The sequence below is a fragment of the Tachysurus vachellii genome, chromosome 23, assembly GCF_030014155.1.
Source record: "Tachysurus vachellii isolate PV-2020 chromosome 23, HZAU_Pvac_v1, whole genome shotgun sequence".
In the NCBI taxonomy this organism is placed as follows: Eukaryota; Metazoa; Chordata; class Actinopteri; order Siluriformes; family Bagridae; genus Tachysurus; species Tachysurus vachellii.
In genome coordinates this window covers 865,633-892,424 of record NC_083482.1, presented here as the reverse complement: position 1 = coordinate 892,424, position 26,792 = coordinate 865,633, and the positions used below count along the sequence as shown (strand labels likewise).

Here is a 26,792-nt window from a genome sequence, read left to right as displayed (position 1 = left end):
TGTGTTTACAATGCTGAATGTACTATAATTCTATTGAGGATTTAACTTAACATAATTTCGAGAAAATGCAGTATTAGTATAGTAATATTATAATTAAACACGTTATAATTACAGCAGCTGTGGCAGCTTCGGTTAGCTTGAACCGAGACACACAAGATAGCTTTGTCTCAAGATGTATTCTGGCTTCGGGTACTCGTAGCATGGGTGAGGCTAGCCCCTTTTTAGGGGCGCTTCAGCACCCCTAAAAAGGAGCTCAGCACCCCTAAAACTTGGAGTAAGAAATTGTGTTATTCTAAAATTTTTGTTCGTCCTTTACAAGGTTAAATAATGTCCAAATATACCGTAGTTTGTGGTTTAAAATGTATGTGTGAAGGATGAAAATGAAAATATCCCCCTTAACAAATGGTGTCATCCTCTTCTCTTCTTCTACTTCTCTGTATCTGCACCGCTCAGCACGACCGTCATCCAGCGTGAAACACACGCAGAGTGAGAACCCGTTATGTAGTGTTGTGAATCAACTAAGTTGCTTCAAAGCTGTGTCTCACGCTTCTTTTCTTTTACCTAGAGTTTTTCCGATTCCGAAACCATATCGGTGAGTCAGTATCCTGAATCAAGTCAAGTCACTTTTATTGTCACATCACCACAGCACATGTGCCTTGGTGAGTGAAATTCTTGGGAGCGTGCTCCAGAAATTACAGAACAATTCACATACATGTGAAGTTAAGAAACAGTTTAAATTTTGGGTGAAAATGTGCAAAATGCTCATTACCAGGAGAAAATGTGCAAAATGCTCATACATAGTCAGTACACACAGTGCACTATTAGACATGCTTACAATGCACTACATATTATGTGCCTGGTACTCCAGGTTGCAGTGGTCAGTGAGAACAGTGAAGGGAATGCCGCGCTCCTTCTAACCAGTGCCGCCACTCCAACGAACGCTGCTTTCATGGCCAGCATCTCCCACGTCGTAGTTTCGCTCCGTCGGAGACAGCTTGCGGGAAAAGTAGGCGCACGGGAACATCTTATCGGCGGGTCCCTGGCGTTGGGACAGTATGGCTCCTACTCCTGTGTTGGACGCGACCACTTCGACTATGAAGGGTCGGTCCGGGTCAGGGTGGTGGAGAATAGGTGCCGAGGTGAAGCTCTCCTTGAGCTGGCTGAAAGCAGAGTGTGCCTCTGGTGACCAGTTGAGGTGGGTTGGTGCATTTCTCCAACCCACCGCGCTCGGCGGAGTTGCTCCAGGGATGATGGCACGAGTGGAAGGGGGTACCTGAACTTCACGGTTACGTTGTTGAGGGCCCGATAGTCGATGCATGGTCGGAGCCCCCCTGTCCTTCTTCTTGACGAAGAAGAACCCATGATGATGCTGGAGACACAGAGGGGCGGATGAACCCTTTCTTCAGCTCCTCCTGGATATACTCAGTCATGGCTGCAGCCTCCGGAGTGGGAAGATTCTCCCTCTAGGTGGTGTTGCCCCTGGTAGGAGGTTGATGGCACAGTCACAGGGACGATGAGGAGGCAGCTCCGTGGCTTTGGTTTTGCTGAACGCCACCCCTAGGTCCTGGTATTCATGTGGTAGGCCGGGAATGGCGGCGAATATCGGTGTGGTGTCGTTGGTGTTGAGCTGACAGGGCTCCTCCGAGTCCCGGTGGTGTACGGAACATGCGTCGCCCCAGCTGGTGATGTGCAGCTCGGGCCAGGAAATGGTCGGGTCATGGAGCTGGAGCCATGGAAGTCCGAGAATGAGGGTGTGTCATGGAGAGTGAATGGCGTGGAAGGAGAGATGCTCCTGATGCTGGTCCCCCACCTGCAGGCTGAGATCTCCGGTGAGGTGTGTGATGCGTCCCTCTCTTAGTGGCCTTCCGTCTATCGCTTCCACTGCTAAAGGAGACACACACAGTATTACTGGAACATCATGAGTTCAAATGAAACTCCACGACATGAAATTTCCAGCTGCGCCCGAGTCAATAAGTGCGTAGAGTCCCACACTCTCTCCTCGAATCTGGAGGTGCACACGGATCTGAGCGCAGCTCTGAGACGGTGGAATGATGGAACTTTGACTCACCGGGTTGTGTCGCCCTCGCGGTGGTCTGGTCGGACAGGTCGGTAGACGGTGTCCAGCTTCACCGCAGTAGAGGCAGAGACGGAGGCGGAAGCGGCGCGCTCGCTCCTCGGGCGTGAGGTGTGTATAGTCGATCTGCATCGGCTCTCTGTAGTCGGGGCGCGCATGACGTGTGGGCGCGCGCATGGGTGCGCGTGTGGGAACGCGTCTCGAGCGCATCAGGTTGTCCAGCTGAATGGAGAGATCCACAAACTCGGATAGACTTCTTCCTTCATCCCAACAGGCCAGCTCGGCTTGGAGACCCGGGTTTAATCCCCTGCGGTAGAGCAGTAGCAGGGGGCGTTCCTCCCAGCCTGCTTCCACGGTGAGAGTGCAGAATGCCAGTGCGTATTCAGCCGCGGTGCGATCGCCCTGTGATGTGGCCAGCAAGCGCTCCTCCGCGCTCTCCCCTGTGACAGAGTGATCAAAGACTGCGCGGAACTGCGTGAGAAAGCTCTCAAATGAAGGAAAGGCGTTCTCTCTACACACCGCGGTGGCCCAATCCAGTGCTTTGCCGGTGAGCAGCGAACAAACGAAGGCGATGCGGCTGTTCTCTGTGGGGTATAGAGCTGGTTGTTGCGCCACGAAAAGTGAGCACTGCATCAAAAAACCCTGACAGCCTCCCGGATCGCCGTTAAACTTCTTCGGGAAGGCGAGGCGCGGACTTATAGACTTGAAAATGGTGAGTAATGCTGCACGTTTCATTCCAAATGAAGCAGCAAGTTCACCTTACTTTACCTGAGTACTCAATTTGTCTGCATTCTACAAGTATTAGTTGCAGATTGTGCTTCTCCAGAGCCAAAAATATGTACATTCATACAGAGACTGTTTACCTTGGCTTAACTCCTAAGTTTGTCAAATTTGCAAGTCACTCCCTAAGACTAGAGCCTGAAAAATAGATCTATAAGAAGTCATTAAGAGCTACAGCCTATCCCTTACTCCTGAATATCCAAACAAATTCCTGACTCCTGTTCTGCTTCAGCAAGGCATTACAGTAAAATGAGTTTTGAGTCCAGAGGATCCTCCCTTTAGGTCCACAAATTAGACAGTAGACACTAACGCCTAGAGTTAATCCTTGAAAACCACGCCAAGTTGGTTCTGTGTGTGTACCTGTGTATAAAAAGCCCGGAATAAAGGTTGGCAGTCACTGAGCTACGGTGAAGGAGCATCCAGATCATCTCCCAACACTGAAGCATCATGGAGTCCAGAGCATCCCTCTTCATTCTAGCCTTGCTGATTGGCTTCACGCAAGCCCTCTATCTCAACCAACCTGAGTATGTGGACATCACGTCAAGGATTCTCACCATCAACAACGGTCTGATAACTCCCTAATCTCAACCTCACTGCACCAGCAGTATTACTGCTTAACGTTCTACAGTTATGGGCCTAGAACCTGTCTTGTTCTAAGATATGGATTTTGCAATTATTTCTTTCGTTCTTTATTTTGCTTGCTTGCACCAGTGAGAGAAACTCTGCTGGTAAAAGTTTTATTTGACAAAAGAATGCATGACTCAAAATGCTAATAGACCACCATTAGTACTGCTTATTGGTTTTGCTGTAATTATCCCTTTTTGTTTCTCTGAATGAAGGATCCAGCAAAGAGTTGTTGGAGGGAGACATACTCTTGCCAAGAACCAGGAATGCTCTGGTCTGCAGTGACAACAGCTGCTTTTGGAAGAAGTCCTCAAATGGCCTGGTGCAGGTGCCTTACGTATTGAGCAATGTTTTCTGTAAGTGAAAGACTTCCTTATTCACATTGTCCACTTATGACACATCTCTGTTTATATCTTTTTAACGTGTTGCCCATGTTCTTTACAGCTTCCTCTGACAGGACTGTTATTACCAATGCCATGGCTTCCTTCCACAACAAAACCTGCATCCGTTTTGTTTCCAGGACAAATCAAACTGATTACCTCAGCATTGAGAGCAAAGACGGGTGAGAACCACCAAACCTTACCCTCTAACATTTAATGGAGTTATTTGGTGTCTCCTAATGTGCCCATATGTTAATGTTAGTGACATGGTGGATCCCACTCTCTTTTCTCTCAGATGCTACTCTTATGTGGGCAAAACAGGTGGTGCTCAAGTGGTCTCTCTCAGCAGGTTTGGTTGTGTTTACTATGGCATCGCCGAGCACGAGCTAAACCATGCACTTGGTTTCTACCACGAGCATACTAGGAGTGATCGCGACAGTTACGTGACCATCAACTGGGCAAACATCGATCCATCCAATAAGTCAAATTTTGAGCTTAAGAACACCAACAACCTCAACACGACGTACGACTACTCTTCTGTAATGCACTACGGAAGAACAGCTTTCTCCATCAACGGTCTGGACACCATCACTCCCATTCCTGATCCATCAGTGGAGATCGGACAGAGAACAGAACTGTCTGCCATCGACATCCTGAGGATCAACAAGCTCTACAAATGCTGAAATTCTTCAGAAATGTTGACTTGATTAAACTTTGCTGTAACATTGTGTAACTGTCAAAGATAGAGGACCCAGTATTGACTTCATTGCTGTGCTAACAAAATATGGAATCATACAATAAAATGGCTACAAGCATCTTTTTCATAGCGTGTGCTTTAATAATGTATTTCACCTAAACCACATCAAACAGTTTTTAATCATCCCAGAATCATCAATGCTGAAAAAGGTCTATGGTCACACCTTTAATATACAATTTGCATCTCATACAAGTACCGTAATTTTATTAAATATCATTTTGTATAAATGTAATTGCACTTTGACATGTCTGACTACTTATGAGTATAAACATTATTTGTTTAAGGACAGTCATCAAATATAGTGTCAGAAAACGGGGGTGACTTTGTGATTAAATTCAGACCCAAATGCAGGGATAGCTAAAAACATGCTTTATTCAATAAAACATAACACAAAAAAAGGGAAACACTGGGAGAAAGAAGAGAAAACCGGTACTCAAAGAAACATGTCGGAGACACAAAGATGCCACAAAGAAGAGTATTCCGCGCTGCACGAGGCAATGTGACCGGAATAAATAAGGAGACAATTAGACACATGAGGAACAGGTGTGCTAAAGCGGGAAGATATTAGACACGGGTGGGGCAGACACCTGAACATGAAACGAAAACAACAATACAGACGGCACAAGAAAAAAGTCCGGGCTATATCCTGACATATAGGCTCAACTGCAGAAGTCACGGCCTGTGAGAAATCCTAATGTACCAGGCCCTGTTGTTAGAATGTTGTTTAAATATTTGTCCCAAAATATTGGATTATTCCAGGGAGTTGTTGTGGAGATTTTTGGTAATGCTGTCTTTGAATTTTGCTTCACTCTGTTGGACAGTTCAAGATACTTTGGGGGAAACTGATAAGTGAGGCTTAGAAATACACCAAAATTGTCCACTACACATTCTTTCAGCTGAGGAATGTGCTTGAATTAGACAACGTTATTATTACCACAGCGGTGGCAGCTGCAGTTAGCTTGAACAGAGACACACAAGATAGTTTTGTCTCAAGATGTATTCTGGCTTCGGGTACTCGTAGTAAGGTACTGTACGTACCAAAGGCCTGTCATCGTTCTGAGTACTTAAATTGTTTCTTTAGAAATTTCACTGTCACCGTACCCAATTGATAAGGTACTGTATTAGACTTAATAAACTTTTGGAATCAAACACATAGCGGTCGATTAGTAACCAGGGGATTTCTCTATATGGGTAGTCTCTACTCTACTCTACTCAGGAGTCTTGGGATTTGCGGATCAGCTTGGGAATGGTTCGCTTCCTACCAGGAAGGACGCTCATATCAGGTAACATGGAGGGGAGTGACATCTGCTCCACGCAGACTCTCCACTGGCGTCCCACAAGGCTCAGTACTTGGTCCTCTTCTTTTCTCCCTGTATACTCACTCTCTTGGTGAAGTTATTTCCTCACATGGGTTCTCTTACCACTGCTATGCTGATGATACACAACTTATCTTCTCTTTCCCACCCGCAGATGCGACAGCTTCTGACCGGATCTCTGCATGTCTGGCAGAAATTTCATCATGGATGACTGCTCATCAGTTAAAGCTTAATCCTAGCAAAACTGAGCTGCTCTTCATCCCAGGTGATTCATCCCCAGGTCATGATCTTGCTATATCCTTGCACAACGATCTGATCTCCCCTTCAGCCACATCTCACAACCTTGGGGTAACCATGGACAATCAACTGTCCTTTTCCTCTCATGTTGCTAATGTGACTCACTCATGTCGGTTTCTTCTCTACAACATTAGAAGGATTCGACCATTTCTGTCCACACAGGCTGCTCAGGTACTTGCTCAGTCTCTTGTCATTTCTAGACTGGATTACTGCAATGCACTGCTGGCAGATCTACCTATGAACGCAATCCGTCTTCTGCAAATAATCCAAAATGCAGCTGCCCGGCTTGTTTTCAACCTGCCAAAGTTCTCGCATACCACCCCGCTGCTGCGATCCCTCCACTGGCTTCCGGTAGCTGCACGCATCAGATTCAAAACACTGATGCTGGCCTACAAAGCCAAAAATGGACCAGCTCCCTCTTACCTCAAAGCCCTCATCACTCCTCGCACTGCACCCCGCACCCTCCGATCTACCAGCACTGCTCGACTGGTTCCACCATCTCTCAGGGTAAGAGGCAAGTATACTACAAGACTCTTCTCTGTACTGGCCCCAAGGTGGTGGAATGAACTTCCCCTAGAGGTCCGGACAGCTGAGTCACTGGATATTTTCAAGCGGCGGTTGAAGACCTACTTATTCAGGAAACACTTCAACTAGCATTTCTTTCCTTATCTTTCGCATTTTTAAAAAAAAAAAAGTACAAAAAAAAAAACACACCTTTGACACTTTTTCATTGTAACTTTGAACAAATGTTTTAAACTCATGGTATCTTAAGTATGTAACTTAGTGAGCCAGCATTAATGTATTCAATGTTAGAGATTTAAGCACTTATGTACATCGATCTGGATAAGGGCGTCTGCCAAATGCTGTAAATGTAAATGTAAATGTACTGATGATTGGTTTAGTTCTCCAACACATTGACGGTACAATCTTTCAGCTTGAGTGTCTGGATTCTGTGGTCAGTTTTTATTCTTGTGTCTTCAATGTAACAGAAATGACATCTGCATTCTCGTAGTTGGAACCTAGACAATAAGATATTGTGAAGTCAAAGCCGGGGGAAAATCATGTTCCTCGTTTTAGTGTTTGTGGCTCCTGGATATGAGGTGAATTTTTTTGTGTAGCACGGAACAAGACTTGATGTTTGATCACCTTCAGCCACCACTTTCAAAGACAGGTTGAACATAAACACTTTCCTGTTACTGTTGTGAATGCAGGATAAATCGGGACCCAAATGCAGGATAGAAAACAGAACAGGGATTTATTATCTAAAAGGACACCAAACAGAACACAGACAAAGACAACAGTGGACAACAGTACAAAACAGTACAACTCAGTAGATTCCACGCTGCAAAAGGCAACGCGGCATGGTTAAATAGACGCAGGTAATTACAATAGGAAACAGGTGTGTGGAAACGGGAGGAGCAGACAAAGGCGGGGCAGACACGTGACGAGGAACATAACAAATGCACGTGGCCAAAGTCCGGGCTAAGTCCTGACAGTACCCCCCTCAAAGCGCGGCTCCCGATGCGCCAATCCATCCTGACAATCCCAATGGGGTCCAGGTGGGGATAGCAAGGCACACGGCGAGGCAGGTGGGGGGAGCAAGGCACACGGTGAGGCAGGTGGGGGGAGCAAGGCACACGGCGAGGCAGGTGGGGGGAGCAAGGCACATGGAGAGGCAGGTTGGGGGAGCAAGGCATATGGCAGCGTAGCCAGAGAGGGCCGAGCGACGTCCACAGCCGAGCTGAAGGGCCGAGCAACGTTCACCACCAAGCTGAAGGGCCAGGCGACGTCCACCGCCGAGCTGAAAGGCCGAGCGACGTCCACCGCTGAGCTAAAGGGCCGAGCAACGTCCACAGCCGAGCTGAAGGGTCGAGCGACGTTCATAGCCGAGCTGAAGGGCCGAGCACAACCCGCTACACGAGTCCAGAACACCGGGGGGGGGAGGAGTTTTCCGCCCCGGGACAAACAATAAATAACTAAATAAATAAAACAAAAATCCCCCTAGGGCAAAAACATACGGGCCTGCCACACCCACCGCGGACAGAAAGCGGAGCGGCGTCCTCCACGGGAAAACCAGGAAGTGGAGCGACGTCCCCCAGAGGACAGGTGCGGGTCGATGTCGCAGGAAACCGAGAGAAACAGAAAAACCAAAAAATCGGGCTGGTGACATGGACCGCAACCAGGAAGTGAGGTGAAGCCCCCCTCCGAATACCGGAAGTGGAGCGGCGTCCCTCACCTGAAAAAATGCGGACCAATGTCACCCAGAAAACAAAAATCCCAAGAAACAAAACAGTCAAAAAGGAAAAAATACTCCACAAAAAATACTCCCACAGTCTGACTTGAAAATGGTGAGTAATGCTGCACGTTTCATTCCAAATGAAGCAGCAAGTTCAACTTACTTTACCTGACTAGTCAATTTGTCTGCATTCTCAAACAAGTATTAGCTGCAGATTGTGCTTCTCCAGAGCCAAAAATAATAATAATTGGAAATTTTGCAAAATACATCTACATGACCTGAAGAGATTGAGATCAGATATTCATACAGAGACTGTTTACCTTGACTTAACTCCTACGTTTGTCAAATTTACAAGTCACTCCCTAAGACTAGAGCCTGAAAAATAGATCTACTGTATAAGAAGTCGTTAAGAGGTACAGCCTATCCCCTACTCCTGAATATCCAAACAAATTCCTGACTCCTGTTCTGCTTCAGCAAGGCATTAAAATGAGTTTTGAGTCCAGATGATCCTCCCTTTAGGTCCACAAATTAGACAGTAGACACTAACGCCTAGAGTTAATCCCTGAAAACCACGCCAAGTTGGTTCTGTGTATGTACCTGTGTATAAAAAGCCCGGAATAAAGGTTGGCAGTCACTGAGCTACGGTGAAGGAGCATCCAGATCATCTCCCAACACTGAAGCATCATGGAGTCCAGAGCATCTCTCTCCATTCTAGCCTTGCTGATTGGCTTCACGCAAGCCCTCTATCTCAACCAACCTGAGCACGTGGACATCACATCAAGGATTCTCACCATCAACAACGGTCTGATAACTCCCTAATCTCAACCTCACTGCACCAGCATTATTACTGCTTAACGTTCTACAGTTATGGGCCTAGAACCTGTCTTGTTCTAAGATATGGATTTTGCAATTATTTCTTTCGTTCTTTATTTTGCTTGCTTGCACCAGTGAGAGAAACTCTGCTGGTGAAAGTTTTATTTAACAAAAGAATGCATGACTCAAAATGCTAAGAGACCACCATTAGTACTGCTTATTGGTTTTGCTGTAATTATCCCTTTTTGTTTCTCTGGATGAAGGATCCAGCAAAGAGATGTTGGAGGGAGACATACTCTTGCCAAGAACCAGGAATGCTCTGGTCTGCAGTGACAACAGCTGCTTGTGGACGAAGTCCTCAAATGGCCTGGTGCAGGTGCCTTATACCTTGAGCAATGTTTTCTGTAAGTGAAAGTCTTCCTTATTCACATTGTCCACTTATGACACATCTCTGTTTATTTCTCTTTAACGTGTTGCCCACGTTCTTTACAGCTTCCTCTGACAGGACTGTTATTACCAATGCCATGGCTTCCTTCCACAACAAAACCTGCATCCGTTTTGTTTCCAGGACAAATCAAACTGATTACCTCAGCATTGAGAGCAAAGACGGGTGAGAACCACCAAACCTTTCCCTCTAACATTTAATGGAGTTATTTGGTGTCTCCTAATGTGCCCATATGTTAATGTTAGTGACATGGTGGATCCCACTCTCTTTTCTCTCAGATGCTACTCTTATGTGGGCAAAACAGGTGGTGCTCAAGTGGTCTCTCTCAGCAGGTTGGGCTGTGTTTACTACGGCATCACCGAGCACGAGCTAAACCATGCACTTGGTTTCCACCACGAGCATACTAGGAGTGATCGCGACAGTTACGTGACCATCAACTGGGAAAACATCAACCCATCCACAACATCTAATTTTAAGCTGAGGAAAACCAACAACCTCAAAACACCATACGACTACTCTTCTGTTATGCACTATGGAAGAACAGCTTTCTCCATCAACGGTCTGGACACCATCACTCCCATTCCTGATCCGTCAGTGAAGATCGGACAGAGAACGGAACTGTCTGCCATCGACATCCTGAGGATCAACAAGCTCTACAAATGCTGAAATTCTTCAGAAATGTTGACTTGATTAAACTTTGCTGTAACATTGTGTAACTGTCAAAGATAGAGGACCCAGTATTGACTTCATTGCTGTGCTAACAAAATATGGAATCATACAATAAAATGGCTACAAGCATCTTTTTCATAGCGTGAGCTTTAATAATGTATTTCACCTAAACCACATCAAACAGTTTTTAATTATCCCAGAATCATCAATGCTGAAAAAGGTGTATAGTCACACCCTCAATATTCAATTTGCATATCATACAAGTACCGTAATTTTATTAAATATCATTTTGTATAAATGTAATTGCACTTTGACATGTCTGACTACTTATGAGTATAAACATTATTTGTTTAAGGACAGTCATCAAATATAGTGTCAGAAAACGGGGGTGACTTTGTGATTAAATTCAGAGCCAAATGCAGGGATAGCTAAAAACATGCTTTATTAAATAAAACATAACACAAAAAAAGGGAAACACTGGGAGAAAGAAGAGAAAACCGGTACTCAAAGAAACATGTCAGAGACACAAAGATGCCACAAAGACGAGGATTCCGCGCTGCACGAGGCAATGTGACCGGAATAAATAAGGAGACAATTAGACACATGAGGAACAGGTGTGCTAAAGCGGGAAGATATTAGACACGGGCGGGGCAGACACCTGAACACGAAACGAAAACAAAAGACACACGGCACAAGAAAAAAGTCCGGGCTATATCCTGACATATAGGCTCAACTGCAGAAGTCACGGCCTGTGAGAAATCCTAATGTACCAGGCCCTGTTGTTAGAATGTTGTTTAAATATTTGTCCCAAAATATTGGATTATTCCAGGGAGTTGTTGTGGAGATTTGGTAATGCTGTCTTTGAATTTTGCTTCACTCTGTTGGACAGTTCAAGATACTTTGGGTGAACGTGAAAAATGAGGCTTAGAAATACACCAAAATAGTCCACAACACATTCTTTCAGCTGAGGAATGTGCTTGAATTAGACAACGTTATTATTACCACAGCGGTGGCAGCTGCAGGTAGCTTGAACAGAGACACACAAGATAGCTTTGTCTCAAAATGTATTCTGGCTTCGGGTACTCGTAGTAAGGTACTGTACGTACCAAAGACCTGTCATCGTTCTGAGTACTTAAATTGATTCTTTAGAAATTTCCCTGTCACTGTACCCAATTGATAAGGTACTAGACTTAACAAACTTTTGGAATCAAACACATAGCGGTCGATTAGTAACCAGGGGATTTCTCTATATGGGTGTCTCTACTGATGATTGGTTTAGTTCTCCAACACATTGACGGTACAATCTTTCAGCTTGAGTGTCTGGATTCTGTGGTCAGTTTTTATTCTTGTGTCTTCAATGTAACAGAAATGACATCTGCATTCTCGTAGTTGGAACCTAAACAATAAGATGTTGTGAAGTCAAAGCCGAGGGAAAATCACGTTCCTCGTTTTAGTATTTGTGGCTCCTGGATATGAGGTGAATTTTTTTGTGTAGCACGGAACAAGATTTGATGTTTGATCACCTTCAGCCAGCATTTTCAAAGACAGGTTGAACATAAACACTTTCCTGTTACTGTTGTGAATGCAGGATAAAACGGGACCCAAATGCAGGATAGCAAAACAGAACAGGGATTTATTAACTAAAAGGACACCAAACAGGACACAGACAAAGACAACAGTGGACAACAGTACAAAACAGTACAACTCAGTAGATTCCGCGCTGCACAAGGCAACGCGGCACGGTTAAATAGACACAGGTAATTACAAAAGGAAACAGGTGTGTGGAAACGGGAGGAGCAGACAAAGGCGGGGCAGACACGTGACGAGGAACATAACAAATGCACGTGGCCAAAGTCCGGGCTAAGTCCTGACAGTACCCCCCTTCAAAGCGCGGCTCCCGATGCGCCAATCCATCCTGACAATCCCAATGGGGTCCAGGTGGGGATAGCAAGGCACACGGCGAGGCAGGTGGGGGGAGCAAGGCACACGGTGAGGCAGGTGGGGGAGCAAGGCACACGGCGAGGCAGGTGGGGAGAGCAAGGCACACGGCGAGGCAGGTGGGGGGAGCAAGGCACATGGCAGCGTAGCCAGAGAGGGCCGAGCGACGTCCACCACCGAGCTGAAGGGCCGGGCGACGTCCACCGCCGAGCTGAAAGGCAGAGCGACGTCCACCGCTGAGCTAAAGGGCCGAGCAACGTCCACAGCCGAGCTGAAGGGTCGAGCGACGTTCATAGCCGAGCTGAAGGGCCGAGCGCAACCCCCTACACGAGTCCAGAACACCGGGGGGGAGGGGGAGTCTTCCGCCCCGGGGCAAACAATAAATAAATAAATAATAAAAAAAAATCCCCCTAGGGCAAAAACATACGGGCCTGCCACACCCACCGCGGACAGAAAGTGGAGCGGCGTCCTCCACGGGAAAACCAGGAAGTGGAGCGACGTCCCCCAGAGGACCGGTGCGGGGCGATGTCGCAGGAAACCGAGAGAAACAGAAAAACCAAAAAATCGGGCTGGTGACATGGACCGCAACCAGGAAGTGAGGTGAAGCCCCCCTCCGAATACCGGAAGTGTAGCGGCGTCCCTCACCTGAAAAAATGCGGACCAATGTCACCCAGAAAACAAAAATCCCAAGAAACAAAACAGTCCAAAACGAAAAAATACACCCACAAAAAATACTCCCACAGTCTGACTTGAAAATGGTGAGTAATGCTGCACGTTTCATTCCAAATGAAGCAGCAAGTTCAACTTACTTTACCTGAGTAGTCAATTTGTCTGCATTCTCAAACAAGTATTAGCTGCAGATTGTGCTTCTCCAAAGCCAATAATATTAATAATCGGAAATGTTGCAAAAAAAATCTACATGACCTGAAGCTATTGAGATCAGATATTCATACAGAGACTGTTTACCTTGGTTTAACTCCTAAGTTTGTCAAATTTACAAGTCACTCCCTAAGACTAGAGCCTGAAAGATAGATCTATAAGAAGTCATTAAGAGCTACAGCCTATCCCTTACTCCTGAATATCCAAACAAATTCCTGACTCCTGTTCTGCTTCAGCAAGGCATTAAAATGAGTTTTGAGTCCAGAGGATCCTCCCTTTAGGTCCACAAATTAGACAGTAGACACTAACACCTAGAGTTAATCCCTGAAAACCACACCAAGTTGGTTCTGTTTGTGTACCTGTGTATAAAAAGCCCGGAATAAAGGTTGGCAGTCACTGAGCTACGGTGAAGGAGCATCCAGATCATCTCCCAACACTGAAGCATCATGGAGTCCAGAGCATCTCTCTCCATTCTAGCCTTGCTGATTGGCTTCACGCAAGCCCTCTATCTCAACCAACCTGAGCACGTTGATATCACGTCAAGGATTCTCACTATCAACAACGGTCTGATAACTCCCTAATCTCAACCTCACTGCACCAGCATTATTACTGCTTAACGTTCTACAGTTATGGGCCTAGAACCTGTCTTGTTCTAAGATATGGATTTTGCAATTATTTCTTTCGTTCTTTATTTTGCTTGCTTGCACCAGTGAGAGAAACTCTGCTGGTGAAAGTTTTATTTGACAAAAGAATGCATGACTCAAAATGCTAAGAGACCACCATTAGTACTGCTTATTGGTTTTGCTGTAATTATCCCTTTTTGTTTCTCTGGATGAAGGATCCAGCAAAGAGTTGTTGGAGGGAGACATACTCTTGCCAAGAACCAGGAATGCTCTGGTCTGCCGTGACAACAGCTGCTTTTGGAAGAAGTCCTCAAATGGCCTGGTGCAGGTGCCTTACGTATTGAGCAATGTTTTCTGTAAGTGAAAGACTTCCTTATTCACATTGTCCACTTATGACACATCTCTGTTTATATCTCTTTAACGTTTTGCACATGTTCTTTACAGCTTCCTCTGACAGGACTGTTATTACCAATGCCATGGCTTCCTTCCACAACAAAACCTGCATCCGTTTCATTCCCAGGACAAATCAACCTGATTACCTCAGCATAGAGAGTCAAGATGGGTGAGAACCACTGCACCATTCCCAGTGTCTGTAAAAAAAAAAAAATGTTGTTCTTTATTTCTCATTTGATGCAGTGTCTATCTGTTGACCTGGTTAATCTCTTGTTATTTCTCTTAGATGCTTCTCCGATGTGGGCAGATCGGGTGGCGCTCAGGTGCTCTCTCTTAGCAGGTCGGGTTGTGTTTACTACGGCATCGCCGAGCACGAGCTAAACCATGCACTTGGTTTCTACCACGAGCATTCTAGGAGTGATCGCGACAGCTACGTGACCATCAACTGGGAAAACATCGACCCATCATCAAAGTCTAGTTTTAAGCTGAGGAACACCAACAACCTCAACACGACGTACGACTACTCTTCTGTGATGCACTATGGAAGAACAGCTTTCTCCATCAACGGTCTGGACACCATCACTCCCATTCCTGATCCGTCAGTGGAGATCGGACAGAGAACGGAACTGTCTGCCATCGACATCCTGAGGATCAACAAGCTCTACAAATGCTGAAATTCTTCAGAAATGTTGACTTGATTAAACTTTGCTGTAACATTGTGTAACTGGCAAAGATATAGGACCCAGTAATGACTTCATTGCTGTGCTAACAAAATATGGAATCATACAATAAAATGGCTACAAGCATCTTTTTCATAGCGTGAGCTTTAATAATGTATTTCACCTAAACCACATCAAACAGTTTTTAATCATCCCAGAATCATCAATGCTGAAAAAGGTCTATGGTCACACCTTTAATATACAATTTGCATCTCATACAAGTACCGTAATTTTATTAAATACCATTTTGTATAAATGTAATGGCACATTGACATGTCTGACTACTTATGAGTATAAACATTATTTGTTTAAGGACAGTCATCAAATATAGTGTCAGAAAACGGGGGTGACTTTGTGATTAAATTCAGAGCCAAATGCAGGGATAGCTAAAAACATGCTTTATTAAATAAAACATAACACAAAAAAAGGAAACACTGGGAGAAAGAAGAGAAAACCGGTACTCAAAGAAACATGTCAGAGACACAAAGATGCCACAAAGACGAGGATTCCGCGCTGCACGAGGCAATGTGACCGGAATAAATAAGGAGACAATTAGACACATGAGGAACAGGTGTGCTAAAGCGGGAAGATATTAGACACGGGCGGGGCAGACACCTGAACACGAAACGAAAACAAAAGACACACGGCACAAGAAAAAAGTCCGGGCTATATCCTGACATATAGGCTCAACTGCAGAAGTCACGGCCTGTGAGAAATCCTAATGTACCAGGCCCTGTTGTTAGAATGTTGTTTAAATATTTGTCCCAAAAGATTATTCCAGGGAGTTGTTGTGGAGATTTGGTCATGCTGTCTTTGAATTTTGCTTCACTCTGTTGGACACCCAAACGCAGGATAGCAAAACAAACGGGGTTTAATAACAAAGGAAACACTAAACAACACACGGACTAAAGACAGGACAAGACAACAGTAGATTCCGCGCTTCACGAGGCAACGCGGCACAGTTAAATACACAGGGTAATCACAAATAGGAAACAGGTGTGTAGACAGGGAGGAGCAGACGAAGGCAGGGCAGACACGTGACGAGGAACGTAAACAGATGCACGTGGCCAAAGTCCGGGCTGCAGTTTGTATAAATGCATTGTGTATGTATAGTCCAGTGTTGAATTGTTGGAGTTAAAGTGCAGTGTGTGGCATACCGTATTGTGGAAGTATGCTGTAGGGTGTATTAGTTATGACTGTTAATTAGTCTGATGGGAAAAAGCTATCCTTCAGTCGGCTAGTGCGGGATCGGATGCTGCAGAGGCGTCTTCCTGAGGGAAGCAGAGAGAGCAGTCTGTGCTGAATTATCATCAATCTAGTCTGAACTAATTTTTGGATTATTTTAGTCCAGCGGGTCGCCGCCGCTGTGGATTAGCACAGGACCCTGTTGACTCGTCCATAGTCATAAACGGAGAGAAGTAGCGCCGGTTACAATGTTCTTCCGCAAGACGCATGCAGTTCTGTTTATTAACTGCTAGACTGCAGGGGTGGCCAACCCGCCTCTCCCGAACCGCATGCGGCTCTTTGCCCGGTTTCATGTGTCTCTTACGTTCATATCGAAGTTTGTATTTGTGTCTTTTTAATGTGCGTGTTCGCTTCGCTTGAGTTCAATATGGTATTTTCGTCAAACACGCATGTGAGTGGGATGAAAATACCTCAAAGTTTCCCAGTAGAAGCAAGATCATTTGAGTAAACAATTTGTGTCAAGTTCACTCTTTAAATGGCAGGGAAAAAAAATGTGATGTTCAAGTGTGCCCATGAGTATGATGTGGCTCTTTGCGGTAACACAGTAAAAAATGTGGCTTTTGTTCTCTGACTGGTTGGCCACCTCTGTGCTAGAGCGTGAAACAAAAACAGCAGCGCGACAAATAAACTGCGTACCTGTGTAGTGCGTACGTGAGACCACCAAGCCAAAGCAGCAGAGACAGAAGAGAGCTGTTCAGACTTAGGGGATAAGGACACTGGTCCTAAACAGTTAAAGCTGTCTCAATACCCTCATACTCAGTTTGTCACACAAAAAAGAGCCTTTCAAGAACAGTGGTTCAAAAGTTTCAGATGGCTGGAATACTCAGCTAGACAAAATGCTGCTTTCTGCTTTGCTTGTAGGGTATTTGGCAAAAATGTCAGAAAGGATGCACTTGTTAATGATGGAGTTAATAACTGGCAAAATCAACACAGTCACATAAGGACAGTGTGGTTTGTTGGAACAGCTACAAAGCAAGCCTGTCAAAAGGGAATGTTGTAGAGCAGATAGAGGCAGCAAGTACCACTGAAATTAGTGAAAGAAGGCAGTACCTAGAGCGTATTATGGCAGTAACCTGCTTCTTGGGGAAGCAAGGCATAGCATTCAGAGGTCATTATGAAACGGATGAAAGTCACAACAAAGGCAATTTCCTAGAGTCCATATCACTTCTGACCAAATTTGATCCCTTTTTGCAGAGATACACAGCCCCTTCAAACACCACGTACCTCTCATATGATAGCCAAAATGAGATGATAGAGTGCTGTTCAGAAGAACTAACAGAAAATATCATCAGTGAGATAAAGGGAGCAAATATGTATGCCATTATGGCTGATGAGGCCAGGGATGGAAAGACAGAACAGTTGGCACTCTGTGTTAGATATGTGTCTGTTGACGGTGCCGTCAAAGAAAGGTTCCTAGCCCTTACAGAGGTGTCACAGTTTGATGCTACTTCGATAACAGCTGCAATTAAAATCAGTTGGTAAAGAAGGGAATTGATCAGTTGAAATGTGTGGCACAGACCTACGATGGGGCAGCTGTCATTAGTGGGGATGTTGGAGGTGTACAAGCCCATTTTTAAAAAAAGCAGGCAATTTATGTGCATTGCTATGCACATGAGTTAAATCTTGTTTTTCGTCACACATGCAAATCTGTCTCTGAAGCCACAGAGTTCTTCAACATGCTGGAAAGTCTCCATTCTTTTATTAGTGTCTCCCTTGTAAACCACCATAAATTTGTGGACACTCAAAAGAAGGGTTGCAGCCAAGAGAACTTGTGCAGTTGTCAACTACATGCTGGGCATGCCAGCTTCATTCAGTGACCGCAGTGATTGATAATTTCCCTGCTATCATTGAGTGCCTCTCCACAATCAAGACACCTACAGCAGTTGGATTGAGGGCAAAACTCAGTAAATTCTCCTCAGTGTATTTGCAGATGGTTTTCCACACTCTCCTGTCTGTAACAGAAGGTTTACACAGATACCTACAGTACAGAAGGAGACCATTGACATTGACCAAGCAGTGACATACAAAAATACAATGACTGACACCATGAATCAGAAATGCAGTAATACCACTGCTTCAGATCTGTACTCCAGAACAATAGCTATGTGTGAGGCAAAGCAGATAGCAGTAGAATCATCCTCAGGACAGAGGCAGAAGACAAAGAGAATGGATGAATATGTTGTTGAGTCAACTTGTGGGGCAGGCAGTGAAACCTGTGGCTCTTCAGAGTCTGAAGATCTCAAGAGGAAACTTTTGTTTCCTTGTCTGGAACGAATGATCTGTGAACTTGAGAGGCGTTTTTCTGGTGTGAATGAGGATGTGCTCAATGGAATTCAGGCATGCAGTACAACCTCAGGCCATTTCTTGTTTGAGCCTCATCTGACAGCACTGGCTCTGCATTACCATATTGAACTTAAGTCCCAGGAAGTGATAGTTGCAAAAAACTATCTGAAGCGCAAGAGTGAGGCTGGTAAAGTTCAGGACATGCTAGCAGAGTACAGACTCCTAGATTCAGAAATGTTCCCTTCACTGAAAGCTGTTATGCAGGTTGCCTTGACAATACCAGTTAGCAGCTGTACACGTGAACGGTCTTTTAGTGCCTTGCGTCGGCTCCATACATGGCTCAGGAGGACCACAGGCCAAAGCAGACTCCAGCACCTAGCTGTGATGTCAATTGAGAAGAAGTTGCTTGAAGAAATTGAACACCAAAGGGTCATTGACAGTTTTGCCAACCTCAAAGTGCAGAGACATAGATTAACTCTCCCAGAGTAGAGCCAAATGGGGATTCAGGGGAAGTGATTCAAATATTTCCCTCTCTTTCTTTTTTTTATATCTTTACTTTTTATATAATTTAAAGAAGATCAATTACATTTTGTTGTCCAGGTTCCTGTGACTTTGTTCAATAAAGTTGAATCTGATCTAACCAATCTGATGACTGTTGATACAAAAGGAGGCACATGGAGTTAACGGTCAGGAAAACAGCTGAGTGAAGAAGGTTTTGTGTTTGTTACAGGGGGCTGTCTGTGTGAACTCTCACAATTAAGCTGGTGTTCTAAAAAAAAATCTGGATTTTGGAGTTAGTTGAATCAATGTTAAAATGATGAAGTTATGTTTAAATAGACATATTTTTTGTTTTTGTGTAAAAAGAGAGTGGGTGGTGGCAGTGGGGCTCATTGGGTGCTCAGCACCCCTAAAGCTCTGACCCTAGAATCGCCCCTGACTCGTAGTAAGGTACTGTACGTACCAAAAGCCTGTCATCGTTCTGAGTACTTAAATTGTACCCAATTGATAAGGTATTAGACTTAACAAACGTTTGGAATCAAAGACATAGCGGTCGATTAGTAACCAGGGGATTTCTCTATATGGGTGTCTCTACTGATGATTTGTTTAGTTCTCCAACACATTGACGGTACAGTCTTTCAGCTTGAGTGTCTGGATTCTGTGGTCAGTTTTTATTCTTGTGTCTTCAGTGTAACAGAAATGACATCTGCATTCTCGTAGTTGGAACCTAGACAATAAGATGTTGTGAAGTCAAACCCGGGGGAAAATCACGTTCCTCATTTTAGTATTTTTGGCTCCTGGATATGAGATGAATTTATTTGTGTGGCACGGCACAAGACTTGATGTTTGATCACCTTCAGCCAGCACTTTCAAAGACAGGTTGAACATAAACACTTTCCTGTTACTGTGTTTCCTGGATGTCAATGAATGAGTTGGGCAAGAACATGGGTAGAGCTCGATTTCACGACTAGATCACTGAACGCCTAGCTCCAATCCCAATACCCTACTCTTTCCAAATCCACTAGAAAGACCGGTGTGGGTCAAGAAGTACTATGACAGTAGCTGATGTAAAATGATAACATAGATCATCAGTCTTCAAATAGACTTGAAAATGGTGAGTAATGCTGCACGTTTCATTCCAAATGAAGCAGCAAGTTCACCTTACCTTACCTGAGTACTCAACTTGTCTGCATTCTCAAACAAGTATTAGCTGCAGATTGTGCTTCTCCAGAGCCAAAAATAATAATAATTGGAAATTTTGCAAGATAAATCTACATGACCTGAAGCTATTAAGATCAGATATTCATACAGAGACTGTTTACCTTGGTTTAACTCCTAAGTTCGTCAAATTTACAAGTCTCTCCCTAAGACTAAAGCCTGAAAAATAGATCTATAAGAAGTCATTAAGAGCTACAGCCTATCCCTTACTCCTGAATATCCAAACAAATTCCTGACTCCTGTTCTGCTTCAGCAAGGCATTAAAATGAGTTTTGAGTCCAGAGGATCCTCCCTTTAGGTCCACAAATTAGACAATAGACACTAACGCCTAGAGTTAATCCCTGAAAACCACGCCAAGTTGGTTCTGTGTATGTACCTGTGTATAAAAAGCCCGGAATAAAGGTTGGCAGTCACTGAGCTACGGTGAAGGAGCATCCAGATCATCTCCCAACACTGAAGCATCATGGAGTCCAGAGCATCCCTCTCCATTCTAGCCTTGCTGATTGGCTTCACGCAAGCCCTCTATCTCAACCAACCTGAGCATGTGGACATCACGTCAAGGATTCTCACTATCAACAACGGTCTGATAACTCCCTAATCTCAACCTCACTGCACCAGCATTATTACTGCTTAACGTTCTACAGTTATGGGCTTAGAACCTGTCTTGTTCTAAGATATGGGTTTTGCAATTATTTCTTTCGTTCTTTATTTTGCTTGCTTGCACCAGTGAGAGAAACTCTGCTGGTAAAAGTTTTATTTGACAAAAGAATGCATGACTCAAAATGCTAAGAGACCACCATTAGTACTGCTTATTGGTTTTGCTGTAATTATCCCTTTTTGTTTCTCTGGATGAAGGATCCAGCAAAGAGTTGTTGGAGGGAGACATACTCTTGCCAAGAACCAGGAATGCTCTGGTCTGCAGTGACAACAGCTGCTTTTGGAAGAAGTCCTCAAATGGCCTGGTGCAGGTGCCTTACGTATTGAGCAATGTTTTCTGTAAGTGAAAGACTTCCTTATTCACATTGTCCACTTATGACACATCTCTGTTTTTATCTTTTTAACGTGTTGCCCATGTTCTTTACAGCTTCCTCTGACAGGACTGTTATTACCAATGCCATGGCTTCCTTCCACAACAAAACCTGCATCCGTTTTGTTTCCAGGACAAATCAAACTGATTACCTCAGCATTGAGAGCAAAGACGGGTGAGAACCACCAAACCTTTCCCTCTAACATTTAATGGAGTTATTTGGTGTCTCCTAATGTGCCCATATGTTAATGTTAGTGACATGGTGGATCCCACTCTCTTTTCTCTCAGATGCTACTCTTATGTGGGCAAAACAGGTGGTGCTCAAGTGGTCTCTCTCAGCAGGTTGGGCTGTGTTTACTACGGCATCACCGAGCACGAGCTAAACCATGCACTTGGTTTCCACCACGAGCATACTAGGAGTGATCGCGACAGTTACGTGACCATCAACTGGGAAAACATCAACCCATCCACAACATCTAATTTTAAGCTGAAGAAAACCAACAACCTCAAAACACCATACGACTACTCTTCTGTTATGCACTATGGAAGAACAGCTTTCTCCATCAACGGTCTGGACACCATCACTCCCATTCCTGATCCGTCAGTGGAGATCGGACAGAGAACGGAACTGTCTGCCATCGACATCCTGAGGATCAACAAGCTCTACAAATGCTGAAATTCTTCAGAAATATTGACTTGATTAAACTTTGCTGTAACATTGTGTAACTGTCAAAGATAGAGGACCCAGTATTGACTTCATTGCTGTGCTAACAAAATATGGAATCATACAATAAAATGGCTACAAGCATCTTTTTCATAGCGTGAGCTTTAATAATGTATTTCACCTAAACCACATCAAACAGTTTTTAATTATCCCAGAATCATCAATGCTGAAAAAGGTGTATAGTCACATCCTCAATATTCAATTTGCATATCATACAAGTACCGTAATTTTATTAAATATCATTTTGTATAAATGTAATTGCACTTTGACATGTCTGACTACTTATGAGTATAAACATTATTTGTTTAAGGACAGTCATCAAATATAGTGTCAGAAAACGGGGGTGACTTTGTGATTAAATTCAGAGCCAAATGCAGGGATAGCTAAAAACATGCTTTATTAAATAAAACATAACACAAAAAAAGGGAAACACTGGGAGAAAGAAGAGAAAACCGGTACTCAAAGAAACATGTCAGAGACACAAAGATGCCACAAAGACGAGGATTCCGCGCTGCACGAGGCAATGTGACCGGAATAAATAAGGAGACAATTAGACACATGAGGAACAGGTGTGCTAAAGCGGGAAGATATTAGACACGGGCGGGGCAGACACCTGAACACGAAACGAAAACAAAAATACACACGGCACAAGAAAAAAGTCCGGGCTATATCCTGACATATAGGCTCAACTGCAGAAGTCACGGCCTGTGAGAAATCCTAATGTACCAGGCCCTGTTGTTAGAATGTTGTTTAAATATTTGTCCCAAAATATTGGATTATTCCAGGGAGTTGTTGTGGAGATTTGGTAATGCTGTCTTTGAATTTTGCTTCACTCTGTTGGACAGTTCAAGATACTTTGGGTGAAAGTGAAAAATGAGGCTTAGAAATACACCAAAATAGTCCACAACACATTCTTTCAGCTGAGGAATATGCTTGAATTAGACAACGTTATTATTACCACAGCGGTGGCAGCTGCAGGTAGCTTGAACAGAGACACACAAGATAGCTTTGTCTCAAGATGTATTCTGGCTTCGGGTTCTCGTAGTAAGGTACTGTACGTACCAAAGACCTGTCATCGTTCTGAGTACTTAAATTGATTCTTTAGAAATTTCCCTGTCACTGTACCCAATTGATAAGGTATTAGACTTAACAAACTTTTGGAATCAAACACATAGCGGTCGATTAGTAACCAGGGGATTTCTCTATATGGGTGTCTCTACTGATGATTGGTTTAGTTCTCCAACACATTGACGGTACAATCTTTCAGCTTGAGTGTCTGGATTCTGTGGTCAGTTTTTATTCTTGTGTCTTCAATGTAACAGAAATGACATCTGCATTCTCGTAGTTGGAACCTAAACAATAAGATGTTGTGAAGTCAAAGCCGAGGGAAAATCACGTTCCTTGTTTTAGTATTTGTGGCTCCTGGATATGAGGTGAATTTTTTTGTGTAGCACGGAACAAGATTTGATGTTTGATCACCTTCAGCCAGCATTTTCAAAGACAGGTTGAACATAAACACTTTCCTGTTACTGTTGTGAGTGCAGGATAAAACGGGACCCAAATGCAGGATAGCAAAACAGAACAGGGATTTATTAACTAAAAGGACACCAAACAGGACACAGACAAAGACAACAGTGGACAACAGTACAAAACAGTACAACTCAGTAGATTCCGCGCTGCACAAGGCAACGCGGCACGGTTAAATAGACACAGGTAATTACAAAAGGAAACAGGTGTGTGGAAACGGGAGGAGCAGACAAAGGCGGGGCAGACACGTGACGAGGAACATAACAAATGCACGTGGCCAAAGTCCGGGCTAAGTCCTGACAGTACCCCCCTTCAAAGCGCGGCTCCCGATGCGCCAATCCATCCTGACAATCCCAATGGGGTCCAGGTGGGGATAGCAAGGCACACGGCGAGGCAGGTGGGGGGAGCAAGGCACACGGTGAGGCAGGTGGGGGAGCAAGGCACACGGCGAGGCAGGTGGGGAGAGCAAGGCACACGGCGAGGCAGGTGGGGGGAGCAAGGCACATGGCAGCGTAGCCAGAGAGGGCCGAGCGACGTCCACAGCCGAGCTGAAGGGCCGAGCGACGTCCACCACCGAGCTGAAGGGCCGGGCGACGTCCACCGCCGAGCTGAAAGGCAGAGCGACGTCCACCGCTGAGCTAAAGGGCCGAGCAACGTCCACAGCCGAGCTGAAGGGTCGAGCGACGTTCATAGCCGAGCTGAAGGGCCGAGCGCAACCCCCTACACGAGTCCAGAACACCAGGGGGGAGGGGGAGTCTTCCGCCCCGGGGCAAACAATAAATAAATAAATAATAATAAAAAAATCCCCCTAGGGCAAAAACATACGGGCCTGCCACACCCACCGCGGACAGAAAGTGGAGCGGCGTCCTCCACGGGAAAACCAGGAAGTGGAGCGACGTCCCTCACCTGAAAAAATACGGACCAATGTCACCCAGAAAACAAAAATCCCAAGAAACAAAACAGTCCAAAACGAAAAAATACACCCACAAAAAATACTCCCACAGTCTGACTTGAAAATGGTGAGTAATGCTGCACGTTTCATACCAAATGAAGCAGCAAGTTCAACTTACTTTACCTGAGTAGTCAATTTGTCTGCATTCTCAAACAAGTATTAGCTGCAGATTGTGCTTCTCCAAAGCCAATAATATTAATAATCGGAAATGTTGCAAAAAAAATCTACATGACCTGAAGCTATTGAGATCAGATATTCATACAGAGACTGTTTACCTTGGTTTAACTCCTAAGTTTGTCAAATTTACAAGTCACTCCCTAAGACTAGAGCCTGAAAGATAGATCTATAAGAAGTCATTAAGAGCTACAGCCTATCCCTTACTCCTGAATATCCAAACAAATTCCTGACTCCTGTTCTGCTTCAGCAAGGCATTAAAATGAGTTTTGAGTCCAGAGGATCCTCCCTTTAGGTCCACAAATTAGACAGTAGACACTAACACCTAGAGTTAATCCCTGAAAACCACACCAAGTTGGTTCTGTTTGTGTACCTGTGTATAAAAAGCCCGGAATAAAGGTTGGCAGTCACTGAGCTACGGTGAAGGAGCATCCAGATCATCTCCCAACACTGAAGCATCATGGAGTCCAGAGCATCTCTCTCCATTCTAGCCTTGCTGATTGGCTTCACGCAAGCCCTCTATCTCAACCAACCTGAGCACGTTGATATCACGTCAAGGATTCTCACTATCAACAACGGTCTGATAACTCCCTAATCTCAACCTCACTGCACCAGCATTATTACTGCTTAACGTTCTACAGTTATGGGCCTAGAACCTGTCTTGTTCTAAGATATGGATTTTGCAATTATTTCTTTCGTTCTTTATTTTGCTTGCTTGCACCAGTGAGAGAAACTCTGCTGGTGAAAGTTTTATTTGACAAAAGAATGCATGACTCAAAATGCTAAGAGACCACCATTAGTACTGCTTATTGGTTTTGCTGTAATTATCCCTTTTTGTTTCTCTGGATGAAGGATCCAGCAAAGAGTTGTTGGAGGGAGACATACTCTTGCCAAGAACCAGGAATGCTCTGGTCTGCCGTGACAACAGCTGCTTTTGGAAGAAGTCCTCAAATGGCCTGGTGCAGGTGCCTTACGTATTGAGCAATGTTTTCTGTAAGTGAAAGACTTCCTTATTCACATTGTCCACTTATGACACATCTCTGTTTATATCTCTTTAACGTTTTGCACATGTTCTTTACAGCTTCCTCTGACAGGACTGTTATTACCAATGCCATGGCTTCCTTCCACAACAAAACCTGCATCCGTTTCATTCCCAGGACAAATCAACCTGATTACCTCAGCATAGAGAGTCAAGATGGGTGAGAACCACTGCACCATTCCCAGTGTCTGTAAAAAAAAAAAAATGTTGTTCTTTATTTCTCATTTGATGCAGTGTCTATCTGTTGACCTGGTTAATCTCTTGTTATTTCTCTTAGATGCTTCTCCGATGTGGGCAGATCGGGTGGCGCTCAGGTGCTCTCTCTTAGCAGGTCGGGTTGTGTTTACTACGGCATCGCCGAGCACGAGCTAAACCATGCACTTGGTTTCTACCACGAGCATTCTAGGAGTGATCGCGACAGCTACGTGACCATCAACTGGGAAAACATCGACCCATCATCAAAGTCTAGTTTTAAGCTGAGGAACACCAACAACCTCAACACGACGTACGACTACTCTTCTGTGATGCACTATGGAAGAACAGCTTTCTCCATCAACGGTCTGGACACCATCACTCCCATTCCTGATCCGTCAGTGGAGATCGGACAGAGAACGGAACTGTCTGCCATCGACATCCTGAGGATCAACAAGCTCTACAAATGCTGAAATTCTTCAGAAATGTTGACTTGATTAAACTTTGCTGTAACATTGTGTAACTGGCAAAGATATAGGACCCAGTAATGACTTCATTGCTGTGCTAACAAAATATGGAATCATACAATAAAATGGCTACAAGCATCTTTTTCATAGCGTGAGCTTTAATAATGTATTTCACCTAAACCACATCAAACAGTTTTTAATCATCCCAGAATCATCAATGCTGAAAAAGGTCTATGGTCACACCTTTAATATACAATTTGCATCTCATACAAGTACCGTAATTTTATTAAATACCATTTTGTATAAATGTAATGGCACATTGACATGTCTGACTACTTATGAGTATAAACATTATTTGTTTAAGGACAGTCATCAAATATAGTGTCAGAAAACGGGGGTGACTTTGTGATTAAATTCAGAGCCAAATGCAGGGATAGCTAAAAACATGCTTTATTAAATAAAACATAACACAAAAAAAGGAAACACTGGGAGAAAGAAGAGAA

General features: G+C 44.3%; 5 protein-coding genes across 5 annotated transcripts; all 5 read left to right on the top strand.

Moving 5' to 3' along the window:
• Positions 1-402: 402 nt before the first annotated feature.
• On the top strand, positions 403-4,541 carry LOC132838485 (hatching enzyme 1.2-like). The gene is made up of 8 exons (XM_060858810.1): positions 403-470; positions 922-1,171; positions 1,583-1,834; positions 2,391-2,524; positions 3,298-3,419; positions 3,694-3,834; positions 3,923-4,040; positions 4,154-4,541. The coding sequence occupies exons 1-8, from the start codon at positions 403-405 to the stop codon at positions 4,539-4,541; spliced, it is 1,473 nt and encodes a 490-aa protein (XP_060714793.1).
• A 4,578-nt stretch (positions 4,542-9,119) lies between these two features.
• LOC132838642 (hatching enzyme 1.2-like) lies at positions 9,120-10,388 on the top strand. Its single transcript, XM_060859133.1, has 4 exons — positions 9,120-9,266; positions 9,541-9,681; positions 9,770-9,887; positions 10,001-10,388. Exons 1-4 carry the CDS (start codon positions 9,149-9,151, stop codon positions 10,386-10,388), a joined length of 765 nt encoding a protein of 254 aa, XP_060715116.1. The 5' UTR covers positions 9,120-9,148.
• A 3,237-nt stretch (positions 10,389-13,625) lies between these two features.
• Positions 13,626-14,898, top strand: LOC132838648 (hatching enzyme 1.2-like). The gene is made up of 4 exons (XM_060859140.1): positions 13,626-13,772; positions 14,047-14,187; positions 14,276-14,393; positions 14,511-14,898. Exons 1-4 carry the CDS (start codon positions 13,655-13,657, stop codon positions 14,896-14,898), a joined length of 765 nt encoding a protein of 254 aa, XP_060715123.1. The 5' UTR covers positions 13,626-13,654.
• Positions 14,899-20,650: 5,752 nt separating this feature from the next.
• LOC132838649 (hatching enzyme 1.2-like) lies at positions 20,651-21,890 on the top strand. The gene is made up of 4 exons (XM_060859141.1): positions 20,651-20,768; positions 21,043-21,183; positions 21,272-21,389; positions 21,503-21,890. The coding sequence occupies exons 1-4, from the start codon at positions 20,651-20,653 to the stop codon at positions 21,888-21,890; spliced, it is 765 nt and encodes a 254-aa protein (XP_060715124.1).
• A 3,132-nt stretch (positions 21,891-25,022) lies between these two features.
• Positions 25,023-26,295, top strand: LOC132838647 (hatching enzyme 1.2-like). The gene is made up of 4 exons (XM_060859139.1): positions 25,023-25,169; positions 25,444-25,584; positions 25,673-25,790; positions 25,908-26,295. Exons 1-4 carry the CDS (start codon positions 25,052-25,054, stop codon positions 26,293-26,295), a joined length of 765 nt encoding a protein of 254 aa, XP_060715122.1. The 5' UTR covers positions 25,023-25,051.
• Positions 26,296-26,792: the final 497 nt, after the last annotated feature.

Excerpts from the sequence above, each read along its gene's own strand:
- LOC132838485 (XM_060858810.1), top strand. The coding sequence starts at position 403 with ATGGTGTCATCCTCTTCTCTTCTTCTACTTCTCTGTATCTGCACCGCT. Across the intron at positions 471-921 it reads CAGCACGACCGTCATCCAGC|TGCCGCCACTCCAACGAACG; the intron begins GTGAAACACACG and ends CCTTCTAACCAG. Across the intron at positions 2,525-3,297 it reads GCGCTCTCCCCTGTGACAGA|CATCATGGAGTCCAGAGCAT; the intron begins GTGATCAAAGAC and ends CCAACACTGAAG.
- LOC132838642 (XM_060859133.1), top strand. The coding sequence starts at position 9,149 with ATGGAGTCCAGAGCATCTCTCTCCATTCTAGCCTTGCTGATTGGCTTC. Across the intron at positions 9,682-9,769 it reads TACCTTGAGCAATGTTTTCT|CTTCCTCTGACAGGACTGTT; the intron begins GTAAGTGAAAGT and ends CGTTCTTTACAG. Across the intron at positions 9,888-10,000 it reads AGCATTGAGAGCAAAGACGG|ATGCTACTCTTATGTGGGCA; the intron begins GTGAGAACCACC and ends CTTTTCTCTCAG.
- LOC132838648 (XM_060859140.1), top strand. The coding sequence starts at position 13,655 with ATGGAGTCCAGAGCATCTCTCTCCATTCTAGCCTTGCTGATTGGCTTC. Across the intron at positions 14,188-14,275 it reads CGTATTGAGCAATGTTTTCT|CTTCCTCTGACAGGACTGTT; the intron begins GTAAGTGAAAGA and ends TGTTCTTTACAG. Across the intron at positions 14,394-14,510 it reads AGCATAGAGAGTCAAGATGG|ATGCTTCTCCGATGTGGGCA; the intron begins GTGAGAACCACT and ends TATTTCTCTTAG.
- LOC132838649 (XM_060859141.1), top strand. The coding sequence starts at position 20,651 with ATGGAGTCCAGAGCATCCCTCTCCATTCTAGCCTTGCTGATTGGCTTC. Across the intron at positions 20,769-21,042 it reads GATTCTCACTATCAACAACG|GATCCAGCAAAGAGTTGTTG; the intron begins GTCTGATAACTC and ends CTCTGGATGAAG. Across the intron at positions 21,184-21,271 it reads CGTATTGAGCAATGTTTTCT|CTTCCTCTGACAGGACTGTT; the intron begins GTAAGTGAAAGA and ends TGTTCTTTACAG.
- LOC132838647 (XM_060859139.1), top strand. The coding sequence starts at position 25,052 with ATGGAGTCCAGAGCATCTCTCTCCATTCTAGCCTTGCTGATTGGCTTC. Across the intron at positions 25,170-25,443 it reads GATTCTCACTATCAACAACG|GATCCAGCAAAGAGTTGTTG; the intron begins GTCTGATAACTC and ends CTCTGGATGAAG. Across the intron at positions 25,585-25,672 it reads CGTATTGAGCAATGTTTTCT|CTTCCTCTGACAGGACTGTT; the intron begins GTAAGTGAAAGA and ends TGTTCTTTACAG.